The 22515-nt window shown below is 43.0% G+C and overlaps 3 protein-coding genes across 9 annotated transcripts in view; all 3 read right to left on the bottom strand.

The window, feature by feature from the left end:
* Positions 1-222: 222 nt before the first annotated feature.
* On the bottom strand, positions 223-6060 carry LOC124041698 (zinc finger protein 34-like). The gene is made up of 2 exons (XM_046359592.1): positions 5653-6060; positions 223-1698 (listed from the first exon to the last, which is right to left on the bottom strand). The coding sequence occupies exons 1-2, from the start codon at positions 5927-5929 to the stop codon at positions 650-652; spliced, it is 1326 nt and encodes a 441-aa protein (XP_046215548.1). The 5' UTR covers positions 5930-6060; the 3' UTR covers positions 223-649.
* A 183-nt stretch (positions 6061-6243) lies between these two features.
* On the bottom strand, positions 6244-15461 carry LOC124041691 (rho GTPase-activating protein 30-like). Of its 2 annotated transcripts, XM_046359574.1 has the most exons (14): positions 15410-15461; positions 14515-14876; positions 14294-14396; positions 14025-14169; positions 13493-13575; positions 12649-12756; positions 12431-12549; positions 11205-11364; positions 10922-11019; positions 10723-10794; positions 9812-10537; positions 9435-9619; positions 8651-9369; positions 6244-8534 (listed from the first exon to the last, which is right to left on the bottom strand). In XM_046359574.1, exons 2-14 carry the CDS (start codon positions 14600-14602, stop codon positions 7058-7060), a joined length of 4083 nt encoding a protein of 1360 aa, XP_046215530.1. In that variant the 5' UTR covers positions 14603-14876; positions 15410-15461; the 3' UTR covers positions 6244-7057. The 2 variants fall into 2 exon arrangements, with proteins under 2 accessions (XP_046215530.1, XP_046215531.1); XM_046359575.1 differs by lacking the exon at positions 15410-15461 and having other exon boundaries at positions 11205-11310; positions 14515-15264.
* A 2260-nt stretch (positions 15462-17721) lies between these two features.
* The window catches only part of LOC124041695 (zinc finger and SCAN domain-containing protein 2-like), a 77972-nt gene continuing 73178 nt past the window's right edge, over positions 17722-22515 (bottom strand). For 2 of the 6 annotated variants that reach the window (XM_046359586.1, XM_046359588.1), the window contains 3 exons: positions 21435-21535; positions 21143-21276; positions 17722-19084 (listed from right to left, as the gene is read on the bottom strand). In XM_046359586.1, the coding sequence (XP_046215542.1) occupies positions 17994-19084; positions 21143-21276; positions 21435-21472 (1263 nt within the window). In that variant the 5' untranslated portion in view covers positions 21473-21535 and the 3' untranslated portion in view covers positions 17722-17993. Of the gene's footprint in view, positions 19085-21142; positions 21277-21434; positions 21536-21639; positions 22067-22515 lie in introns of those variants that run through there. The other 4 variants (XM_046359583.1, XM_046359589.1, XM_046359587.1 and 1 more) reach the window with 3 other exon arrangements.

The raw sequence follows: 22515 nt of genomic DNA, 5'->3' as shown, positions 1-22515 counted from the left end.
TCTCGCTTTGCCTCTTCCTCTTTGTTTTTTTCCCAACAAAATCAATTGATGTGCATTTCTTATGGCCTGCAGAGCTCCTCCGGAATTCTCAGCAAATTGATTGACTGAATTAACAAGAGAACAATCTGCTGGTGCACAAGCACATTTCTAAATTGCACCTGGTATATTTTACTATTCTTACTCTCAATAGTAACTAAGTTGAGACCACGACAGAGTCCCCCCCCCCCCCGGAGCCCCAAAGTGACCGCTTATGCCTGGAGCCGGCCCCGATTGCACTATATACAACCTGAAAATCCATTCAATTCGATGTCATTTAATATTCATGGTATGACACACAAAATGACAATGATTTGTTCAAATTTGACATCCTCATTTAACAATGCTTACTTTCCTATAAAGCCCTTGAAGCATATCAAGTGATTTATGTCATATTGTTGAGATTAGTAAAAATTCCAGGCAAATTGCCATTCTAATATGGCATCCCTTTTTTGAGCTCTGTAATTTCCTAAATAAACATCAAGATGAAAAAAACAACTGGAAGTTCTCGAGTTGTTAGTAGTAGGGTGAAATAATTGTTAAACATGTTTTTCAAGAAGACACAGTTAGGGTTAACTGTACAACGCTGAGGAAAACACTGAACAACATGTTCTTACATTCTCACATTGGCAAATTTACATTGATGTTTTTGATGTATTTTGAGGTTACCGAGAACCGTGAAACTTTTACCACACTGCACACAACTAAATGGCTTTTGTCCACTGTGAAATCTCTCATGTCTTTGGCAGTTGTCCTGCCTTGCAAACATCTTGCCACAGAGTCTGCAACTGAAAGGTCTCTCACCTGTGTGAACACTCTGATGGGACTTAAGTCTGGTTTTCTGCGTAAAACTTTTCCCACACTCAAGACATCTATATGGTTTGACTCCAGCATGAGAGTGCTGGTGTGCTTCAAGTTGACAGTGGCGGTGGAAGCTCTTTCCACACAATGAGCATATGAACACTTTTTGGTTTGGTACAGCTCTCCAAACATTGACCATTCTTTTTGTTTTCAATCTGTTCTTATTAAGAATATGCTCATTGCTGTGTGAGTTTGACTCAGATGTGTTCTCAGTTGCTCTCATGAGCCCTTGTGAAGAAGGTCCTGGCTGCTGCAGTCTAGGCTGTAAAATCAAGCCCTCCATCACAACAGGGTGCCGAGTATCTCTGTACTGCCCCTGGTCAGCTTGAAAGGACTCAGACATGGCATCGCCATGATAAAGAGGATGCCACTCGGGCTCCACTTTCACTGGGACAGTGCTGAAAATGTCATTAAGTGGTTTCTCTGCAGAAGACAAAGAGTTGCAGGAAGCAGGATGGGATGGGATGGGAGCGGGATATTGATCTGCCTGAGAGGAAAACATCTGTAAGCATCTCTCTGTAGTGTAAGACCCATCTGGGTGAGTGGAATCATTCCCACTTAGTCCTTGTGTAACAGAGAACCACAGCTGACTATCTCTCTCATCCATTCTAAAGTCCAAACTGCCTGTGATTCCTGGGTCCTGTACAGTTCCCTGGGCTACATGTTTTTCCACCTGCTCTGCTTTCACCAGCAACTCCAGTCCACCCCTCGCCTCCACAAGGTGTCCTGAGCTCTGCAGCTCATTGAACTTCTCCGGGTCCTCTACAGGCGTGGCTTTGGATTTCTGGTCCTCTTCATTACCTGGAAGTAGAGTAGACGGTTTATGTAATTGTTAGAAATTTGTCAAATAAGCGATAAAGCAAAACCCTGTACAGTGCAATTAACCTGACTTGAGGGCAGGGCCGTAACAACATATGAGGACACCGTGGTTGGACTTTGGTAATTTTTCCTAATTTGAAAAAATAATAAAAGTGTATAAACTCAGCAAAAACAGAAACGTCCTCTCACTGTCAACGGATTATTTTCAGCAAACTTAACATGTGTAAGTATTTGAATGAACATAACTAGATTCAACAACTGAGACATAAACAGAGACATAAATAAGAACAGATTGAAAACAAAAAGAATGGTCAACGTTTGGAGAGCTGTACCAAAACAAAAAGTGTTCATATGCTCATAAACACAAGTTCCACAGACATGTGACTAACAGGCTGACCACACCACTCGCGTCGCGTGTTGCAAAATAAATGTTGAAATCTATGTTATTCAATTATTGCACCCACTGCTCGCGCGTGCACGCCAACAAGCATCTGCGTTGGCAAGGGCTAAAATAGAAGTAATTCCTATTTCTAACACAGATCAAGCTGCAAGTCCTGCCTCTCCTATCACCTCATTGGTTTATAGAAGCAGATACCCACGTGCCATCTCCTCATTGGTTATACCCACGTGGGTGACTGAAAGACGAACGAGGTCAGTGGCAGTAATGCACATAATTTATGAAAGTTGCCAATCGCAAAATAAAGTCAAGAAAAGAAAAAGCCTGGAAGGAAGAGAGATGGACTAGAAACAATTCGGTTGACCGTTTTATCTGTGGATTAATTGGCGGAGTAGAGGACCATGTGCATTTCAGGTAAAATAACTCAATGTTAATATCCCAGGACAAATTAGCTAGCAGGTGCAAGCTAACTAGCTAAAGTGCCATAAATGTTTAATGCTTTTCGACCTCTCCCCAAATTAATATAATAGGTTCAGAGTTTGTTTGGATATTTTAACCTGTGTGTCATGATCGCTTTTGGTGTGGGGGGACAAAAAACATTTATGCACGATGGCGCACGAGCGCAGTCGGTTTGGGTTCCATGTAAAATAAACGGAATAATGTGTCCCTGAACAAGGGGGGTTAAAATAAAAAGTGACAGTATCTGGTGTGGCCACCAGCTGCATTAAGTACTGCAGTGCATCTTCTCCTCATATACTGCACCAGATTTGCCAGTTCTTGCTGTGAGATGTTACCCCACTCTTCCACCAAGGCACCTGCAAGTTCCCAGACATTTCTATTTCTGGGGGGGGGGGTGGCCCTAGCCCCAAACCTCCGAATCAACAAGTCCCAGACGTGCTCAATGGGATTGAGATCCGGGATCTTCGCTGGCCATGGCAGAACACTGACATTCCTGTTTTGCAGGAAATCATGCACAGAACGAGCAGTATGGCTGGTGGCATTGTCATGCTGGATGGTCATGTCAGGATGAGCCTGCAGGAAGGGTACCACATGAGGGAGGAGCATGTCTTCCCTGTAATGCACAGCTTTGAGATTGCCTGCAATGACAACAAGCTCAGTCCAATGATGCTGTGACACACCGCCCCAGACCATTACGGACACTCCACCTCCAAATTGATCCAGCTCTAGAGTACAGGCCTCGGTGTAACGCTCATTCCTTCAACGATACACGCAAATCCGACCATCACCCTTGGTGAGACAAAAACGCAACTCGTCAGTGAAGAGCACTTTTTGCCTGTCCTGTCTGGTCCAGCGACAATGGGTTTGTGCCCATAGGCACCGTTGTTGCCGGTGATCTCTGGTGAGGACCTGCCTTACAACAGGCCTACAAGCCCTCAGTCCAGCCTCTCTCAGCCTATTGCAGACAGTCTGAGCACTGATGGAGGGATTGTGCATTCATGGTGTAACTCGGACAGTTGTTGTTGCCATCCTGCACCTGTTCCGCAGGTGTGATGTTGGAATGTACCGATCGGATGTACCGTTGGGAGTTACACGTGGTCTGCCACGGTGAGGACGATCAGCTGTCCGTCCTGTCTCCCTGTAGCGCTGTTTTAGGCGTCTCACAGTATGGACATTGCAATTTATTGCCCTGGCCACATCTGCAGTCCTCATGCCTCCTTGCAGCATGCCTAAGGCACGTTCACGCAGATGAACAGGGACCCGTGGCATCTTTCTTTTGGTGTTTTTCAGAGTCAGTAGAAAGGCCTCTTTAGTGTCCTAAGTTTTCATAACTGTGACCTTAATTGCCTACCGTCTGTAAGCTGTTAGTGTCTTAACGACCATTCCACAGGTGCACGTTCATTAAATGTTTATGGTTCATTGAACAAGCATGGGAAACAGTGTTTAAACCCTTTACAATGAAGATCTGTGAAGTTATTTTGGTTTTTCGAATTATCTTTGAAAGACAGGGTCCTGAAAAAGGGACCTTTCTTTTTTTGCTGAGTTTATTTTGAACATAATAAAGTAAATCAATTATGGGTCAACATCTAAATATTGCTCCCAGTGTTGACCAAAGCTCTGTGCGCTTATAATCTTGATCTAATTGAGTTCTAATCGCTCCAGCCTCTTTGCGAATGAACAGTGGTTTGAACAGTGAACAGTGGTTTGTTTATGTTCATCTGCATCCCCTAGATTTGCCTTTTTAGCAGCAACCATTCTCTCAAAGGGCTAACCCTGCTTTCTCTTTCTCGCGGTACATGCCCGAGGGCCTGAGACGTAAAACGACATGGCCGGAGTCACTTTTACTTTCTTCTCCAACACAGTTTTTTTGCATTATTTAAACCAAATTGAACGTTTCATTATTTATTTGAGACTAAATTGATTTTATTTATGTATTATATTAAGTTAAAATAAAAGTGTTCATTCAGTATTGTTGTAATTGTCATTCTTACAAATATATATATAAAAAAATCGGCATGGGCTTTTTTTGGTCCTGCAATAATCGGTATCGGCGTTGAAAAATCATAATCGGTCGACCTCTAGTTGTTAGTCTCATCTCCACCATACCCACCTTTTTCTTACCCCTACATCACTGATATTAATACAGAATCGTAAGTAATATTCTAATAATTAATGTGAATGTGATAGTACAATCATCTGTCTGCTTCATTGATGTCTGTTTATGCGGAGCTTGACTGTTAGTCATTCCGGATAAAAGTGTCTGCTAAATGGCATATATTAGCAGGGGTAAAAGTAAGGTGGTACGGTGTCCCGGACCAAAAATTGTAGGAGTATGCTTTACTGATAAAACATTAGCGATAAAACATTAGCCTATCACAATATTTAAAACAAATGATGACTGGTTGTGTTTATGCCACAATAAAAGGTAATATATTTTAAAAGTTAAATTACAAATCTTAATGGCTAGTCCCACAGAGATCCTATTGAATTAATAGGGATAGTTCGATGATTAGGCCCATTAAACATTTGAGCTCCTGCACCATGAAGAAATAAATGATACTTTCACTCCTGTATATTAGTAATGCCTAGGACTACAAATGCAAAAGCTATGTAATTTGAGAAAAGAGATATCCATGTAAATAACTGATGATTTTATGCAATTCGTCATTACAACTGACAGAACAATAACGTTACCTGATGCTACATGTTAGTGTGAATCAGTTCTCATATTTACCCCCTTTTATGGGTATAACATTACAATTGTATAGCTAATAGTCTGTGTTTGCAGATGACTGAGGTGAATGAACCTACAGCAGCAACCGTGATAATGACCGGGGTCATTTTTGCTGTTCTCCAAATAGCATTTTAATAGCGGTCGGGCGCCTTCCGGTTCTCATTTCAAACTCAAATCCTGGTTACACAACTGAAGTACATTGCCCGAGGTATAAGAAGCTAAGTTAATCGTTAGAACCATAAGTATATGGTACGATAGGATCATATGGGTCTAACGATGAACGTAGCCTTAAGATGCTTTAAACCTTGCCCTGTTTGACAGCACTAAACGAAAGGTGAGCCCTCACCTTTTTGTGAGGTCCCACTCCCAAGCTGAATTCCTTCAGCATGTTGCCTGTCATTTGTCCCTCGTGCTGCTGCTTCCCTTTGAGCTTTCCTCAGTTCTCTTTCCATCAGCTGTAAACTATTTTTAAGGCCTTCGATCTCATTTTCTTTCCGACACATTTCCAGCCGTAGAACGACAGTACCCTCGTCTACAAATTTGGTTATTTCTGCAACAGCTGCCTTTGCTAGCACATCCATGATTGCACCTATTTGTGTACTAAAAGAAACGGTGTTAGACATTGCTCATCAAATAAAATCACTGTTGTTACACAGAAACAAATATGCAGATATGCAAATGTTTATAACATAATCGTTTCTTCTATTGTACAGCTTCTCGAAGCTAGCAAACAGCAACGTTTATGGAAGGGGAAAAAAACTTCCGGAAAGATGGATAACGGAAATGACGACAGAAAGTAGCAAACGCTTTCAAATAAATGCACTTATATGGGATATTTATTTGAAATCAGTAATAAACGCCTAGCTACCTGTTTTTATTGTCTGCTAGCTACTAGTGAAATTATTTTTGAAAATACAAATACGACGGACACTTTTCTTTGCAGAAGAAGTTTATTTACAAAAACAAATAAAACAGAAAATTCATTGTTTTATGGAATTGACACAAATGACAACACATTGCCCTCATTAACTCCTAAGAGGTTATTACATTTGCTTTCTCACCATTTGCTTGCTCACTCTTAACAATACCCATTGTGGTTATGCATGAGATGTGATACCTGAGATTTCCATACTTGGTGTACATTGACAGCTCTTTGCTGATTGATTAAAACCAAGCAGTTAAAATGGTAAGTTACATTAATAGGTTAAAACCAGCAACAAAAAGGGGGACATTTACAGAGGGAGAGAGAGAGAGTGCGAAGGATCAGTTTTCGGAGTTGCCCTGAGTTTGAGTGGGCCGGTTCTAGGCCCAGGCTGAATTATACAGGGAGTATAATACAAATTAAAAATAAATGTTTATGTATTTATATATTGTATATAAATGATCAGTTGTATACTAACCGCCCAGACAGAGTCGATGACTACAACATTTACTGGCGTCTTTGTCCACATCTTTCTCTTTATTGGACTTCATATCCTCAATCTTTCTGCTTCTCCCTCTCACTGCCCTCTTCCTCGCTCCCTCTCTTGATTTCCATTTCAACAGCTTCATCAAAACACATACTTCTTTGACTGTTTTTCATCATGTCTCTCATTCCCCCCTCTTCCACATCTCTCCTCCTCTCCCCTCCCCACTGTGCCTGCTACTCCCTTTAGCCTCTCCCCTCATCTTCCCCTTTCTCATTCCACTGTTGTTCTGTCTCGCAGACTTTGTCATGCTCTGGCTTTCCTTCCATCTTTCTCTCTCTGGCCTTATCTTGCTGTCCCAAAGCCCTGTGTACCTTTCCCTTCCCCCTGGCTCGGTCTGCCTCTCCTCTCCCTCTGCTGCTCTTGTCTGAGGTTCAGTGCAGTTATTCGGCAGTGATGTGGCTTGGGTGGTACCATTGGCACTGATCTTGCTTGAAACACTTTAGGGGGTGTTTTTTGTTTAGACCTGACCAGCACTCTCCCCACCCCCTTTTCAGACCCCACTTTACTACCTCTCCCTTCCTTCTGTCCTTCATTCAATTCTTTGATGTAAATCTGGACCTCTTTCAGTTCTTCCTCGCTTTCCTCTATTATTGTTGGTATCTGTAGTTGGTCTTTTGTCTCTTCTTCATTCTCCCTCTCTTGGTTCTCCTTATTTGGTCTTGTTGATTCACGTTCCTCTGTCTCTTGTTGGACCACATGTATACTATCTCCTTCTTCATCCCTGATTACACCTCCCACTTCCATCTCTTTATCTCCCTCCTCATCTCCCTCTCCCACAACATCCTTCATTACATCTATAGCTCTTTCTCTTCTCTCTAAAACATGCTGGGCCTCTAGGTCCTGTTTATGCTCCTCATTATTAATCAACATATTTTTCATTTCCTCTTCAGCTGCCTCTTCCTCAGTCTCTCCCATGGTATCCACTCCTTCCACCTCTCGCTTCGTCTCTTCTCTTGCCCTCCTCTCTCCTTCCTTATCTATCACTTTCTGCTGTACTCTGATACTCTCTCCCTCTTTGGTTTCTATCACCTCCTCCATAACTTTACGTTCCTCAGTCTCCCCTTCCCTATCCTTCCTATCTCCACTTTCCATCATGTCATCCCTGGCTAATACGCTCATTATCTCATAAATGTCTTCTTCTCCTACTTCCCCTTCCTCACCTGCTATCCATTCCTCTTCTTCAATCATTCCTTTTTGCTCGCTTGCCCCAAAGTCCTCCCCTTCTGTTTCTTCCAACTCCTTTAATACCTCTCTCTCCTCAGTCTCAATTCTTGTTACCTCTCCTTCTTGTTTATTAAATTCTCCCCTATTTCTATCTTCTCTTTCCTCCATCTCTTCCTCTACATTTTCCTTCTTTCCCTCGCTATCCCTCTCAGCACTATTTTCAGGCTGCTCCATTGCGCCCCCAGCTGAAACTACCTCGGATCGCTCATTGAGTATGTTCTTTGGCTCTTCAGCACAGGAAACTATACGACAGGCAGAGAGTAAATGCTCTTGTGAATCTTCTTTCTCGGCTTCGCTCACGGTATCGCCATTGTAACCCTCTGAAATCACACCTTCACCACAGTGACTCTTCAGGTCCTCCTTGTCTCTGAGCTGCAGGTGAACTCCAGTGACCTCTTCCTCTGCAGTGGTCTGCAGTGAGGCCTCCTCACAGTCAGTTGAAGAGGATGCTGAAGCGAGGCCTCTCTCAATGTCACCTGGTGTTTCCTCTTCCTTCATCATGCTCGTTTCAACCGAGTGACAAGTGACAACAGTGCTGTAAAGTGAAGAGTAAGACATCAGCTCTATGATGACAGGTAACATTTATCATGTACATTTATCCTGATATACTGTTCTTGACTTTGAGTCGCTTCCTAACCCACCTCGGCTTACCTTTCTGTGCATGTATTCGTCAGTGTGTCTGCATGGTCTTTCTCCTGGTTGTCTGGATCCTGCCTTGTATCCTCCAACAGGTCTATCGCTTCCAGTCTATTCTCTTCTTCAGCCTTGCTATGCCTCAAGACCTCTTCTAATGGGTAACAGCAATCAGGGGAATCAATGTCCAACTGCTCAGGAGGCATTCTGGCCTCAGAACTCTGTGATAGACCAATTCCTATGGACCTGTCATCAGAAGCATTGTCCAATTGTTGTGAGGGCTTAGCAGGGAGGGACAAACCATTCTCCATGTCAGGCTGAGGCCCACTCCATGTCAGTCTATTGAACACCAAACTAGATGGTAGACTTTTACAGAACATGTCATCATTGTCCTCCTCATCTTCTCTGTTGTAATCAGCATCTTCGTCGTCATTGTCCTCTTCTTCAGAGGAAGAGCAGCGAGCAGGCAGGAAGGGCCTGGATATGTACGGTAGACTCATTGACTTGTTGGCTCGTTCATATTGATCAAAGCTTAGAGGTCTGTGTGTGGGAGTTTGTGTCTGCCTCAGTGTGTGTGTCTCTGTTTGGCAGCCTGTCTGTATTTGTGTCTGTGTGTCTACAGGTGGCTGTGTGACAGAGTCTGGTTTGTCATATGAGATTCCAGGGGATCTCTGCTCCAGCTCGTCCTCATACTCATCTTCCGCATGATGAGGCTCTACTGAGAACGCCTGGAACATCTGGGAGAAAAGAGGTTAGGATCATGACTAAATAATGAAACACACACGTGCACACGCACACACACCTTGGTGGAAGCACTGCTGTCCATGAGGTCCAGGAATCCAAAAGTATCCTGAAAGTCTAGTGGACAGTCCTGGACTTGTGCATCGTCCTCCTCCATTGTCGTAGGGTACGGCACATCTGTGGCAACTGCCTCATTTCTGACACCATTTCGGGCATCCAGGGCAGTCTGCACAGAGCCTTTGATTTCTGACAATTATATGTAGATTTGACAGATTAAAACAAAAGTCCTATCCAACTTAGATTGTTAATTGCCAATTGTCAATAATTCAATTTTCACAAGTGTAAAAAACTCACTTCAAACAGGATCAATCACAGTTTAATTTCCCTTATTGCACAAATGTGTTATGATTGTTAAAATATATGAATGATCAGACATACCCATGTGTTCTCCCTCTTCATCCTCCTCTTCATCGTTTTCATGGTTTACTTTATCCTCTCCTCCACCCTCACCCTCTTCACCCCTCTCCTCTAATGGCTTAGATACACAGTCCCCATTCAGTTCCTCCTCCTTTCCTCTGTCTTCTTTTCCTTCAACTTTATCATCCATATCTCTTCTCTCCTCCGATACCTCTTGATCTCTTCTCTTGACTCCATCAGTCTCGTCCTCCCCCACAACTGCCACTCGAATGTGCCTTTCCCCTTCCCCTCCCTCCTGTCTCACACCCTCCCCACCCTCTCCCTTATCTCGGCTCCCCTCTCCTCCGCTATGGTTTCGCCTTTCTGCACCACCTCCCTGCAGCACCCCAAAGGCCAGGCCTGATGTGATGTGAAGGGGGACGGTGACTGAGAAAGGTCCGGAGATGTGTAACCCTGCCCGCCGGTCCGCTTTGCTGGAGATTCCTGGGGATCTGGATGGGGGTTGCAGAGCATCAGTGCTGTTGCCCCCACTACAGTGACTGCCCAGTCGACTGTATGTGCCCTTGGTTCCCCCGCCCCCGCTCACTACACTCACACTAGCCCCCTGACCCCTCCGGAAGGTCACAGCATACCCGCTGCCCACATCACTACCATTAGTGGAAGCCCCTCCATCCGCACCACCTTGGGGACAGGGAGAGGGCTGAGCCAGGGGGGATATGACAGTGGAAGGGGCTCGTTGTCTGGAACCTGTGAGGTATGGTAAACAGTCACATTAGTCTACAGATGAAACTGTCATAAGTGTAAGCCTATAGTACTACTGAATACAGAAATGTAAGTATGCTTTAGCAGCATGCATGGATTACTCTACAAACATGTTCACCAATATCTATACACTATAGATGAGGAGTGGGTAAACAAGGAAGGATGTGTACCTTCATGCGAATAGGGCATTGAGCTCAGGGAATCCATGCTCTTGGCTGGCCTTAAGACAGTTCTCTCTTTTTCTACAGAGAAATGGAGAGATGATTTTACAACTCAAAATGAATCATTATTACCATTGCAAAGCTATGCATTGTATTGAACGATAACGACATCAGTGTGGCACCGATTCTTATGGGAGAGGGCGCATACCTTTGGTGGAGTTCTTGTTCCTTCCTCTCGGGTCTTGGAGTCTGCCTCCTAAATTGAAGATGGACTTCCACTTCCTGCTCTTGAGAGATCCCTTCCTCCTGTAGAGAATGTTACTACTGTTACTGGGACCAGGAGTTTTTATTCACCACATGAACTGTTCATCCCCTCTAGTACTAGTCTACCTTTTACGATTGCGACCACGAAATCTCTACCTATCTCAACCACTATACTGTTACTCCCTACTACTACATTGTCATAAATTTGACATTTTTAATTTGCCTACTTGTCTGTGCCGTCGATGATGGCGTGATAGGAGCGCATGGCCGGGGGGCCGTCCCCTGGGCTGATGTTGCCTAACTGGAGTGGAATGGCTGGGAATAAACGTTTCTCTGGATTGTGTATAGAGGGAGATGGGAATGACTTTAGACACTCCAGACCAATACCTTTATAAGGAGATGAACAAGAAAGAGAGGAGATATGAGAGATTATGAGGGTGTACAGTGCATTCGGAAAGTGTTCAGACCCATTGACTTTTTCCACTTTTTGTTACGTTACAGCCTTATTTTAAAATGGATAAAACAGTTTTTTCGCTGATCAATCTACACACCCCATAGTGACAAAACAAAAACACGTTTTTTGATTATTTTACAAAATTATTTAAAAAATAAGAAACTGAAATATCATATTTACGTAAGTATTCAGAGCCTTTACTCAATACTTTGTTGAAGCACCTTTGGCAGCGATTACAGCCTCAAGCTTTATTGGGTATGACGCTACAAGCTTTGTACACTTGTATTTGAGGAGTTCCTCCCATTCTTCTCTGCAGATCCTCTCAAGCTCTGTCAGGTTGGATGGAGAGTGGAGCTGCACGGCTATTTTCAGGTCTCTCCAGAGATGTTAGATCGGGTTCAAGTCTGGGCTCTGGCTGGGCCACTCAAAGGCATTCAGAGACTTGTCCTGAAGCCACTCCTGAGTTGTCTTGGCTGTGTGCTTAGGGTCGTTGTCCTGTTGGAAGGCGAACCTTCGCCCCCAGTTTAAGGTCCTGAGCACTCTGGAGCTGATTTTCATCAAAGACCTCTCTGTACTTTGCTCCGTTCATCATTGCTCCAAATCATGTCCAATCAATTGAATTTACCACAGCTGGACTCCAATCAAGTTGTAGAAACATCTCAAGGTTGATCAATGGAAACAGGATGCACCTGAGCTCCATTTCTAATCTCATAGCAAAGGGTACTGAATACTTATGTAAATAAGGTATGTAATTATTTGTTTATATACATTTGCAAAAAAATCTAAAACCCCATTTTTGCTTTGTCATTATGGGGTATTGTGTGTAGATCGATGAGGAATATTTTTAATTCATCCATTTTAGCATAAGGCTGTAATGTAAAAAAAATTGGAAACAGTCAGAGAGAGCGAGAGCGAGAGCGAGAGCGAGAGCGAGAGCGAGAGAGAGAGAGAGAGAGAGAGAGAGAGAGAGAGAGAGAGAGCAAGAAAGAGGTGATGTACCTGAACCAGGAAACAGCTGGGGCACGTGGGTGAGGATGAATTCCACTACGATGGACTGGACCCTCACCTCCATGAAGGCTGCAGTACCGTTAAACCCTGACGCCTCAATGTCTTTTGACCTGCAAACAGCGGGTTAAACAATATTGAACAATGCAAACACACTGTTTAAACTATCTCTATCTAGTTCATGTCTTTCTCTCTCATGTAGATACACACACCTGAGAAGGTTTGGAGCCCAAACAATGGCGAGGTTCCGGGCATGCATGTTGGTGTGTGAGGAATAAGAAGCCATCTTTACAAGGTGACGCATCAGGAACTCTAGAGTTCTGAGAAACCAGGGGGCGGGAGAAGGGACAAAAAGAGAGGGAAGTGGTTTAATTCTATAGTTAGTTTGAAAACAGTTGAAACTATTGAAGAAAAACTACACATAGCAAAATGTACAGTCCCCCTAGTTACAAACAGATGGTTCCAGCAATGTTACACATATGTAACAGTATTCCTTCCGTCCCTGTCCTTGCCCCAACTTGGGCTCGAACCAGAGACCCTCTGGCCTCCCACGAAGCATCATTACTTAATGCTTCCTCAAAAGCCACTGCTCTTGCAGAGCAAGGGAAACAAGTACTTCAAGGTCTCAGAATGAGTGGCATCACTGATTGAAATGCTACTATTGCGCACCACTAACTCGCTAGCCATTTCACACCAGTTACTCTCACCCCCCCTTTTGACCTCCTCCTCCTCTGCAGCAACCCCATCAGCTGGGCAAAGCCCAACTGAGTGATCTGGGTCACGGCACCAATGCAACAGTGCTGCTTCCGTCCCTCTCCTTGCCCCAACCTGGGCTCGAACCAGGTACCCTCTGAACACAACAACTGCCTCCCACGAAGCATCGTTACCTATCGCTCCACAAAAGCTTTGCAGAGCAAAGGAAACAACTACTTCAAGGTGACTTCTTCGATTGAAACGCTACTAGCATGCACCGCTAACTAGCCATTTCACGTCGGTTACACATAGCAAACATTTACTCTTTCTCTATGAAAAACGTCTGAATAGGTAGAGGTTTACCTGTAATGGGGAGCGGGTAATTCCTTCAGCACGTCCTTGATCTTCACCAGCCTCTCGTCCTCCAGCTGAATTGCCACAGCTTCCTGGGGTTAAGTGGTGTGTGAGGTTGATACATAAAGCCATATGCCATCTTAAAGATGCATTATAAAGGTTTTATATAATGTCAGCCAGTAGTTTTAAAAGTAGCGCTCCCAAGCCAAACACGGGTCCCAAAAATATTTTAACAATTTAGTACAATGTCATACATTTCGTATGATATGTTACGTCCTGCAATTAAAAAAAAAAACTTTTATCTTTCCTGTATTTCGTGTGACATGAATTCCAATTCATACAATATGGCACGAATTTGTAAATGAGTCCCGTTCTCTTTAATGCTGGGTCCCGTTCACTGGGTACATTTTGAACATACCTGAACATGTCCAATAGAAACACTTAATTTTCCGTGTCACAATGCTTTCTCCTTTTCGCTCCAACTGAAAGCAACCGTGGTGTCCATGTATCTGAATTACTATCAAGTAAGACAGCTACTCACAGCATATTTGTCATAGAGCTGGTATGTGAGGAGAGGATTGGGCAACTCTCTGAAGTAGGCCTTGCAGAGAGAGCTGACACAGTGAATGTCCTGCAGGTACACATCCTTATTGAGATCTGGGGTTCCCTCACTGTCAAACTCACCCCTGTTTGGAGACAAACACATTACATTTCACTGCTGTACTTGACCACATAGAAACACATGGACTCACGCAAGCACGCAGGAGCGTTCACACACACACACACACACACACACACACATACGCTTACCGAAGTTTCTGCGTGTTGGATGACACCCCAGATAGCCTGTAGATCCCATCTACAACCCCATGCTTCTCAATGAATTCACTGCAGCTTCGCAGCACCTGAGGAACTGAGAGGCAGACAAGATGATAATACTATGGAACTAACAGGGATGAACAACAGGATGCTAATATTTAACTTATTCAGATACAACATATTCTAACAGACTGAGGGAACATGGGACTTACTCTCCTGACAGCTTGTAGCCAGGTGGTCCAACAGGTGACAGCCAAACACCTTCTCATTGTTCCCTCCTTTTCTCCGGAGTCTCCGCATCTCTTCTTTTCTCCTGCCTCAACCTCTCACATTCAGCCCTGTTGTCAACTAGGTGTGTGCGTGATTGTCTAATATATGTATTTTCTGTATGGTAACGTGGATTTTATATACATTTACAATGTGCTGTTAATATTATAGGCAGTGTTGTTTTCTTCATTGGATTTTATTGTGCTTTATGTTTAACTGGGTGAAGTGCATTACTTTACTGTGCTATACTGAGCTGTGTTAAGCTATTCAACTGGGTCATGCGGTATGTCGTTGTGTTTGTGGCACTCTGTAAAGTAAGAAACCAGCAAAATCATATGTATACACCAACACAACACTTAATATGGTCACTTAAAATCAAACTGTGCATCACTCACAATCTACAGCATACATAAACTCTTCACTTTCCCCCAATATATTTTGTTCACAAAATAAACAAGCCACACCCTTCACTCCAATACTCCCAGTCGCCCTCTCAGTGCTGTGATCTGGGGACACTTCAAATTCAATCAAGCCTCTCTATGCTGATGGGACACCCTGACACCCCAAACCAAGTCTTTGGCTGTTATGTGACCCTCTCTTCCCGGCCTCTCGTGGCAATTGTGGCCCTCTCACTACAGCTGAAGTCCATTTAACTGTACATTGTGACTGCAGGCCTGTTGTAGAACATAAAGCCTCTGAGCCTGACCCCACCTCTCCATCCCCCTGACCCCTACCATCCCACATCTAACACAATGTCACTGCTGCTCTTGTCCAGTTTCGGGGTGACTTAGAGGTAAAAACAAGAATAAGAAAGAGTAAGAGAGTTAAGACTGTTCCTACCTTCACTCTGCACAGGCACAACCAAGCAGCAGCAAGCAATGACGCAAGAAACCACTAAACTTCCCCTGTTGACTTCCTGAGTCTCTCCTTTTCTCTCACATTCTCTTTCTGTACATCTCCACCATTATATCCGCCTCTGTTGACTGGCAAGTCAATGAACCAGTAAATCATTCAAACTAACAATCATATCAATTTCTCTAATCTATTTAGATATCTACAGTATCTTATGACCTTCAATTCAGATTACCATCTTCATACAGTACTGGTGTAGTGTCAGATTAGACAATGTACACAGTAAAAGTGTAGTTTCCAGATGTAACATGTGAAGCTTATTGAACATGTATAGTAAATTATACTTAAATATTTTATTGACTAGTTTTGAGTTGACAAATAACTTAAAGCTGCAATATGTAACTCTGGGCGACCCGACAAAACTCACATAGAAACGTTATAGATATGTCATTCTCATTTAACGCAAGTCTAAGAAGCGGTATATCTGTTCTATGTGCGTTAATTCTATGATTATCATTCATAACTTCCATTTTTGTGTCTTTTACTTTCGGTTTTGTACACCAGCTTCAAAACTGCTGAAAATACAAGATTTTTGGTTATGGAAAAGATATTTCACAGCGGTTTAGATTGTACAGTCATGGCCAAAAGTTTTGAGAATGACGCAAATATTAATTTACACAAAGTTTGCTGCTTCAGTGTCTTTAGATATTTTTGTCAAATGTTACTATGGAATACTGAAGTATAATTACAAGCATTTCATAAGTGTCAAAGGCTTTTATTGACAATTACATGAAGTTGATGCAAAGAGTCAATATTTGCAGTGTTGACCCTTCTTTTTCAAGACCTCTGCAATCCACCCTGGCATGCTGTCAATTAACTTCTGGGCCACATCCTGACTGATGGCAGCCCATTCTTGCATAATCAATGCTTGGAGTTTGTCCGAATTTGTGGGGTTTTGTTTGTCCACCCGCCCCTCTTGATGATTGACCACAAGATCTCAATGGGATTAAGGTCTGGGGAGTTTCCTGGCAATGCATCCAAATTATCGATGTTTTGTTCCCCGAGCCACTTAGTTATCACTTTTGCCTTATGGCAAGGTGCTCCATCATGCTGGAAAAGACATTGTTCGTCACCAAACTGTTCCTGGAAGGTTGGGAGAAGTTACTCTCGGAGGATGTGTTGGTACCATTCTTTATTCATGGCTGTGTTCTTAGGCAAAATTGTGAGTGAGCCCAATCCCTTGGCTGAGAAGCAACCCCACACATGAATGGTCTCAGGATGCTTTACTGTTGGCATGACACAGGACTGATGGTAGCGCTCACCTTGTCTTCTCCGGACAAGCTTTTTTCCAGATGCCCCAAACAATTGGAAAGGGGATTCATCAGAGAAAATGACTTTACCCCAGTCCTCAGTATTCCAATCCTTGTACCTTTTGCAGAATATCAGTCTGTCCCTGATGCTTTTCCTGGAGAGAAGTGGAATCTTTGCTGCCCTTCTTGACACCAGGCCATCCTCCAAAAGTATTCACCTCACTGTGCGTGCAGATGCACTCACACCTCCCTGCTGCCATTCCTGAGCAAGCTCTGTACTGGTGGTGCCCCAATCCCGCAGCTGAATCAACTTTAGGAGACGGTCCTGGCGCTTGCTGGACGTTTTGGGGCTCCCTGAAGCCTTCTTCACAACAATTGAACCACTCTCCTTGAAGTTCATGAGGATCCGACAAATGGTTGATTTAGGTGCAATCTTACTGGCAGCAATATCCTTGCCTGTGAAGCCCTTTTTTGTGCAAAGCAATGATGATGGCACGTGTTTCCTTGCAGGTAACCATGGTTGACAGAGGAAGAACAATGATTCGAAGCACCACCCTCCTTTTGAAGCTTCCAGTCTGTTATTCAAACTCAATAAGCATGACAGAGTGATCTCCAGTCTTGTCCTCGTCAACACTCACACCTATGTTAACGAGAGAATCACTGACATGATGTCAACTGGTCCTGTTGTGGCAGGGCTGAAATGCAGTGGACATTTTTTCTGGGGAATCAGTTCATTTGCATGGCAAAGAGGGACTTTGCAATTAATTGCAATTCATCTGATGACTCTTCATAACATTCTGGAGTATATGCAAATTGCCATCCATCATACAAACTGAGGCAGCAAACTTTGTGAAAATTAATATTTGAAAATATATATGAAAATATAACTTGAGAAATCAAGTTGAGTTAACCTGACCTGATATGAGACTGTCCCCTTGTGGCAAGTGACATCCCAGAAAGACAAACACGAACTAGACAATACATCCTAAATGGCTCCTAAATGACTCTAATATATATTATTTTTAATTGAATATAAACATGTTTTTTTATGATTTTGTGGTACAAATACACAATGTTACCAGTTGTAAATAGGTTGTTAAAATGAAAGTGAGGTGCAGTCAACAGTCAAAAAAAAATATATAGAGAGGAAAAGCTGGTCAAAATGTCTCAAAATAACTTCTGCCTACATTTTCACATAAGAAATGTTACCAAGAAAATGACACAATTATGTTACTATTTGTTCCATCTCGTCTGAGACAACATTAAACTTTAGGGTATGCAGGTACCACATTTGGAGACACTGGACTCTCTCCTATGTGAGTTCTCTGATGTGACTTCATACTGGAGCGCCGGGTGAAGCATTTCCCACACTGTGTGCACTCGTAGGGCTTCTCCCCGCTGTGGACCACAGCATGTCTGATCAGGTTGCACTGCTTGGTGAAACTCCTGCCACACTGTTCGCAGGTGTACGGTTTCTCTCCGGTGTGACTCCGGAGGTGTTCTTTGAGCTGGCTGAAACGCTGGAAGCTCTTCCCACAGAAGGTGCAGCTGAAACGCCTCTCAGTGGTGCCGCCCGACCTCCACTGAGTCCTCATTCTCTTCACCATGTTAAAACTACTGCGACTCAGGCTGTATCCAGAGAAGGTGGAGGTGGTGGCCATGTTTGACCCGGTCATGCACTCACTCATTCTCACTGTTGCTTCTGAAGCCCTGTGCTGATGCTGCCTTGGCTGTAGAGCTAAACTATTTCCATCATTATTTGAGTTCAGCATCTCACTGCTCTGTCCTTCTGGCATCTGTTGTCTAGTCTCATCAGCCAATGTCCTGACATGTCTTTTCATGTGTGCTGCTACACTGAACATGTTAGCATGTGATTTCCCTCTAGAGTGAAGCGATGGTCCTACATCATCTGTCATAGTAGGTAGGGATGGGAACCCACTGTGAGAAGGAAAAATTGAGATATTCTGAGAGTACTCTTCTGCGCCATGAAAGGAGAAATCTGGGTGGCCATCAGGGTCAGTGTCTCTATCTGGATCCACAGAGGTCCACAGCTGCCCATCAGTCTCATCCATGACAAACTGGTCAGGTCCTGCCAGGGCCGTGGTCTGATCCAGCTCCTCCTCTTTCTCCTCCTTCACCATCATTAGCTCTAGTGAGTCCTCATCTGGCCCGTGCTGCTCTGTGCTAAACACCTCTGTAGATTTGAGCCGGGTTGTGCCTGGTTCCTCTGGACCATCAGAATTGGGGCAATGTTCCACTGAGTCTTCAGAAGATATGTTGGGTTGTGAAATGAAGTCCTCATCACAGCGCCGTTGTTCAAAGGATTGTGGTTGCCCAGCCTTGGAACTAGAATCTAAATATTTGGGAATAAACAAAAAATAAACATTACAAATGACCCTTAACGGTTGCAAAACATGACTGCTTTAGAATTGATTGCGTGTGTACGTGCACTCCATATGCCAGAACATAAAACACTCAACACCAATGTAGCAATTTGGAACGGGCGTCAGTTGGGTATGGCAGTCACTATGTCCTAGGTCAAGACTAAAATTGTAAAAGTAGGCTACCAAAAAGTAGACTTAATCATTCCAATGGCGATTAAAAAGCAACAGCTGTTTAGCACATAGATTGGCTGGCTTTAGGACCATGTGAAGCTTCCCTCAGAGAGAAGCTGCCAGCCTGCCCATCATCGTGTGCAGCAAATAGCCTACCAAATAGCTGATTGTTATGTTGCAGCGGTCAGTGAAAAGCAGTTTAATAGAAATATGCCTATCACCATATTTCAAAATACAAAATTGTAGGAAAAACATAGTTTAGAAAGCAAATGGCTATCGCTGAAAAGAGAAGACAAAGAAAAGAGGCTAGTCTGTCTCTAGTTATCAAAATTCTCAACTCCCAATTGAGCGAACAGTCTCTTCTCTTATTGGCACCAGCAGAGGGCATCGGCCCTCAGTACCACTCAAAGTTTTTTGGGGGTGAAATATAGTGTCCTCTTACAGGCTAGATGGACATCATATTGTACAGTTTGTGTCTCCCACTTTCTTCAGCCTAGATTAGATGGTTGCATTCAAGACAAGGTTATTTTTACTGATCCTTTTGTCAGTCAGCAGATTAGGCTATTTTAATTGTATATTTAAATTTTTAATTTAACCTTTATTTCACTAGGCAAGTCAGTCAAGAATAAATTATTATTTACAATGACTACTAATATGCCATATTAAAAAATGGTGTGTAGAAGTGTAGTATAATTGCATGAAATTAGTTTATAAAAGACCACATTTTTCCTCTGCAAAGAAAGGAGAAGAAATGTCTCTGATGAGACCTACTCTATGTCACTACGTGCTCAGGCATACATTGTTCAGAATAGTGATTGAGTTACATAAAATGATGACTATGCAATCAACTCAAGCTACTATTCCTAATGTGATATCTTACATTAGTCTGCAAATGCAAAGATAGATGCATGCAATCCTTTATTATAATAGGTGCAATTTTATGCTGACAAAATAGCTTTCCAAACTTAAAACTCATGCGCCACCTACGGATGTCAGCTTTTGAAGTCGCTGTCTGCATTATGCATCTATTTCATGTTGCACTGTGTGCGCCGTTCCACAAGTAAATTAGTCACTTAATGATGAGGTTGAGTTGTGGTTGATATTGTACAGTATATGCCATTTCACAGACCTTTAAACCTAATATTTAGGTGATAATTAATGGCTAGGGTCATTTTTGTTTGTTTTTGCTGTCCTTCAAGTAGCATTTTAGAGTTTTTAAATTGTGTAGAAATGCAGTAAATGGGTTTAGACTTCCACAAAAATCGTTGGAATTCCAACTCGGCAACTCGGGCCTCTTTCTAGAGCTACTACTATCCGACCTGAATTATACTGACGTCATGATTTGACCTCGTATTTTTCAGAGTTCCTAGTTGTCTTGAAAGCACCATACAACTCAAGGTACCCTTCGCCGGCTCATATCTGTGTGAAGCTGGATTCAGCTCTCTCGTCCAGGTTGGATGTGACAGCAGAGATGAGTTGCGCACTGTCGACCACTCCCCCTGACTTTGAGAAGCTCTGACACGACATGCATCAAGAACACCCATCTCATTAGTGGTGGTGAAATACACTAATTTGCAATTGACGGTCATAGCCCCACATTAAACATATGTGATGATGAGTTGAGAAGACAATCAGAAATATTGTTAGAATGTTTTTCAATTGACTCCTATAGCCCCAAATAAAAAATGTAAACATTGGCTGTTAATTACATAATTTTTTTCACATGTTTGGGTTCACAAGAGTTTTCAGCGATCAAAAATGTTTGGGAACCCTGCCCCTGCCCTAGGTTAAGCTGAACTGACGCCAGTGAACACGCACACCACCACACCCACAGTCTTCCATAGACAGAGAGGTACCTCTTATGGTCACACCCACCCTCTCCAGTGATCCTGAGCTCTTCCTGAGGGTCCGTTTTCCACACATCCTCTGCCATCTCCTCATCTTTGATAAGTATGGGTTCAGCCTCTGCTCTCTGCTCCACATCTGTAGGCTGTAACAGGGGACTGAGGTTATCATTCTGGACACACCATATCTAACCCTTTTCATACCCATGAATCACACAAAAGCTGTAAATTCTCCTGATATTCCAATAACAGAATTGATCCAAGAGGTCAGGTCTCTGTAATTGTTAAAGGTGATGCATCACACCTGGGGTTGAGAGTCCTCTTCAACAGCCATTTCTCCATCTCTCCACTGTGAGTTACTCCTTTGCTTGTTCAATACAATATTGACTGGATATGACGATCTCTCTGATGCCATGGGTAAAAAATAAATAATAATAATTGTATTCAGTCAGATATTAATAATAATAATATATTCACATACAATATTTCATGAATAACACATCTACTACCTTTTCTCCTGACTCGTGTCTTCTTCAACTCGCTTTCCATCATTTGACACTTCCTTTTCAGAACATCAATATCTTGCTGGCTTTGGGTCATTTCCAACCGTATAACTGCACAGCTGTCATCAACACGTTTGTTAATTTCTGCCACAGCTGCTTTAGCTAATACCTCCATAATGGATAACAACTGCGACTGAAAATTACAGCTGGCCATCTTGTCTAGTCCAAATTACAGATTTCTTTCTATTCTCTGTGTGAAGTAAATAGTCTACAATTGACACGCTAATGTGCAATATCAATACGTAATGTTGATAAATGGCAATCTCAATACGATATTCCTCGCGTCCTCTCTTCTGGTCTCCTTCTCAAAACCCATTGAACGAAAAAGCCAGAGGTCCCGCCTCTCTGACCTTCTGATCCAATGGGTTTTGAGAAGGAGACGAGGAGAGACTACCAGAGGGACCAATTGAGATGTTCCCAATGTTTTAAAGCGGAAGATCCGTGCGCAATCGCAAACTCACTTCGGCTCAAATCGTGACGTAATATTTATTACCGTAAATATGAGACTGCAACAGCCCTTTGAAATTGGTAGAATTAGCACTGGCAAGACAAATACTATAGGGTCTGTCTCGTCTGCTTGTAGGGTACCCATATATTGCCCCAAAAAGAAGACGTTTACGTTTTTGTTTTATTTTTAGTAGAAGGTGGAGTGGAATGCAGTGCAAGTTATTAACATGGATACCATATTAAATGACAATAGCGGGCTATTTCATTAACTCTAAAATAGCAGCCATTTTGGTATGGTAGAAATCCAAACCAGCCTAATTGGAATGAATGGCAGTAGAGGCATAATTTACTTATGCAGGAAAATAAAAAGTAAGG

This window comes from Oncorhynchus gorbuscha, linkage group LG08, assembly GCF_021184085.1.
Source record: "Oncorhynchus gorbuscha isolate QuinsamMale2020 ecotype Even-year linkage group LG08, OgorEven_v1.0, whole genome shotgun sequence".
In the NCBI taxonomy this organism is placed as follows: domain Eukaryota; kingdom Metazoa; phylum Chordata; class Actinopteri; order Salmoniformes; family Salmonidae; genus Oncorhynchus; species Oncorhynchus gorbuscha.
The sequence above is the reverse complement of the archived record's forward strand: the minus strand, read 5'-3'. Positions and strand labels throughout refer to the sequence as shown.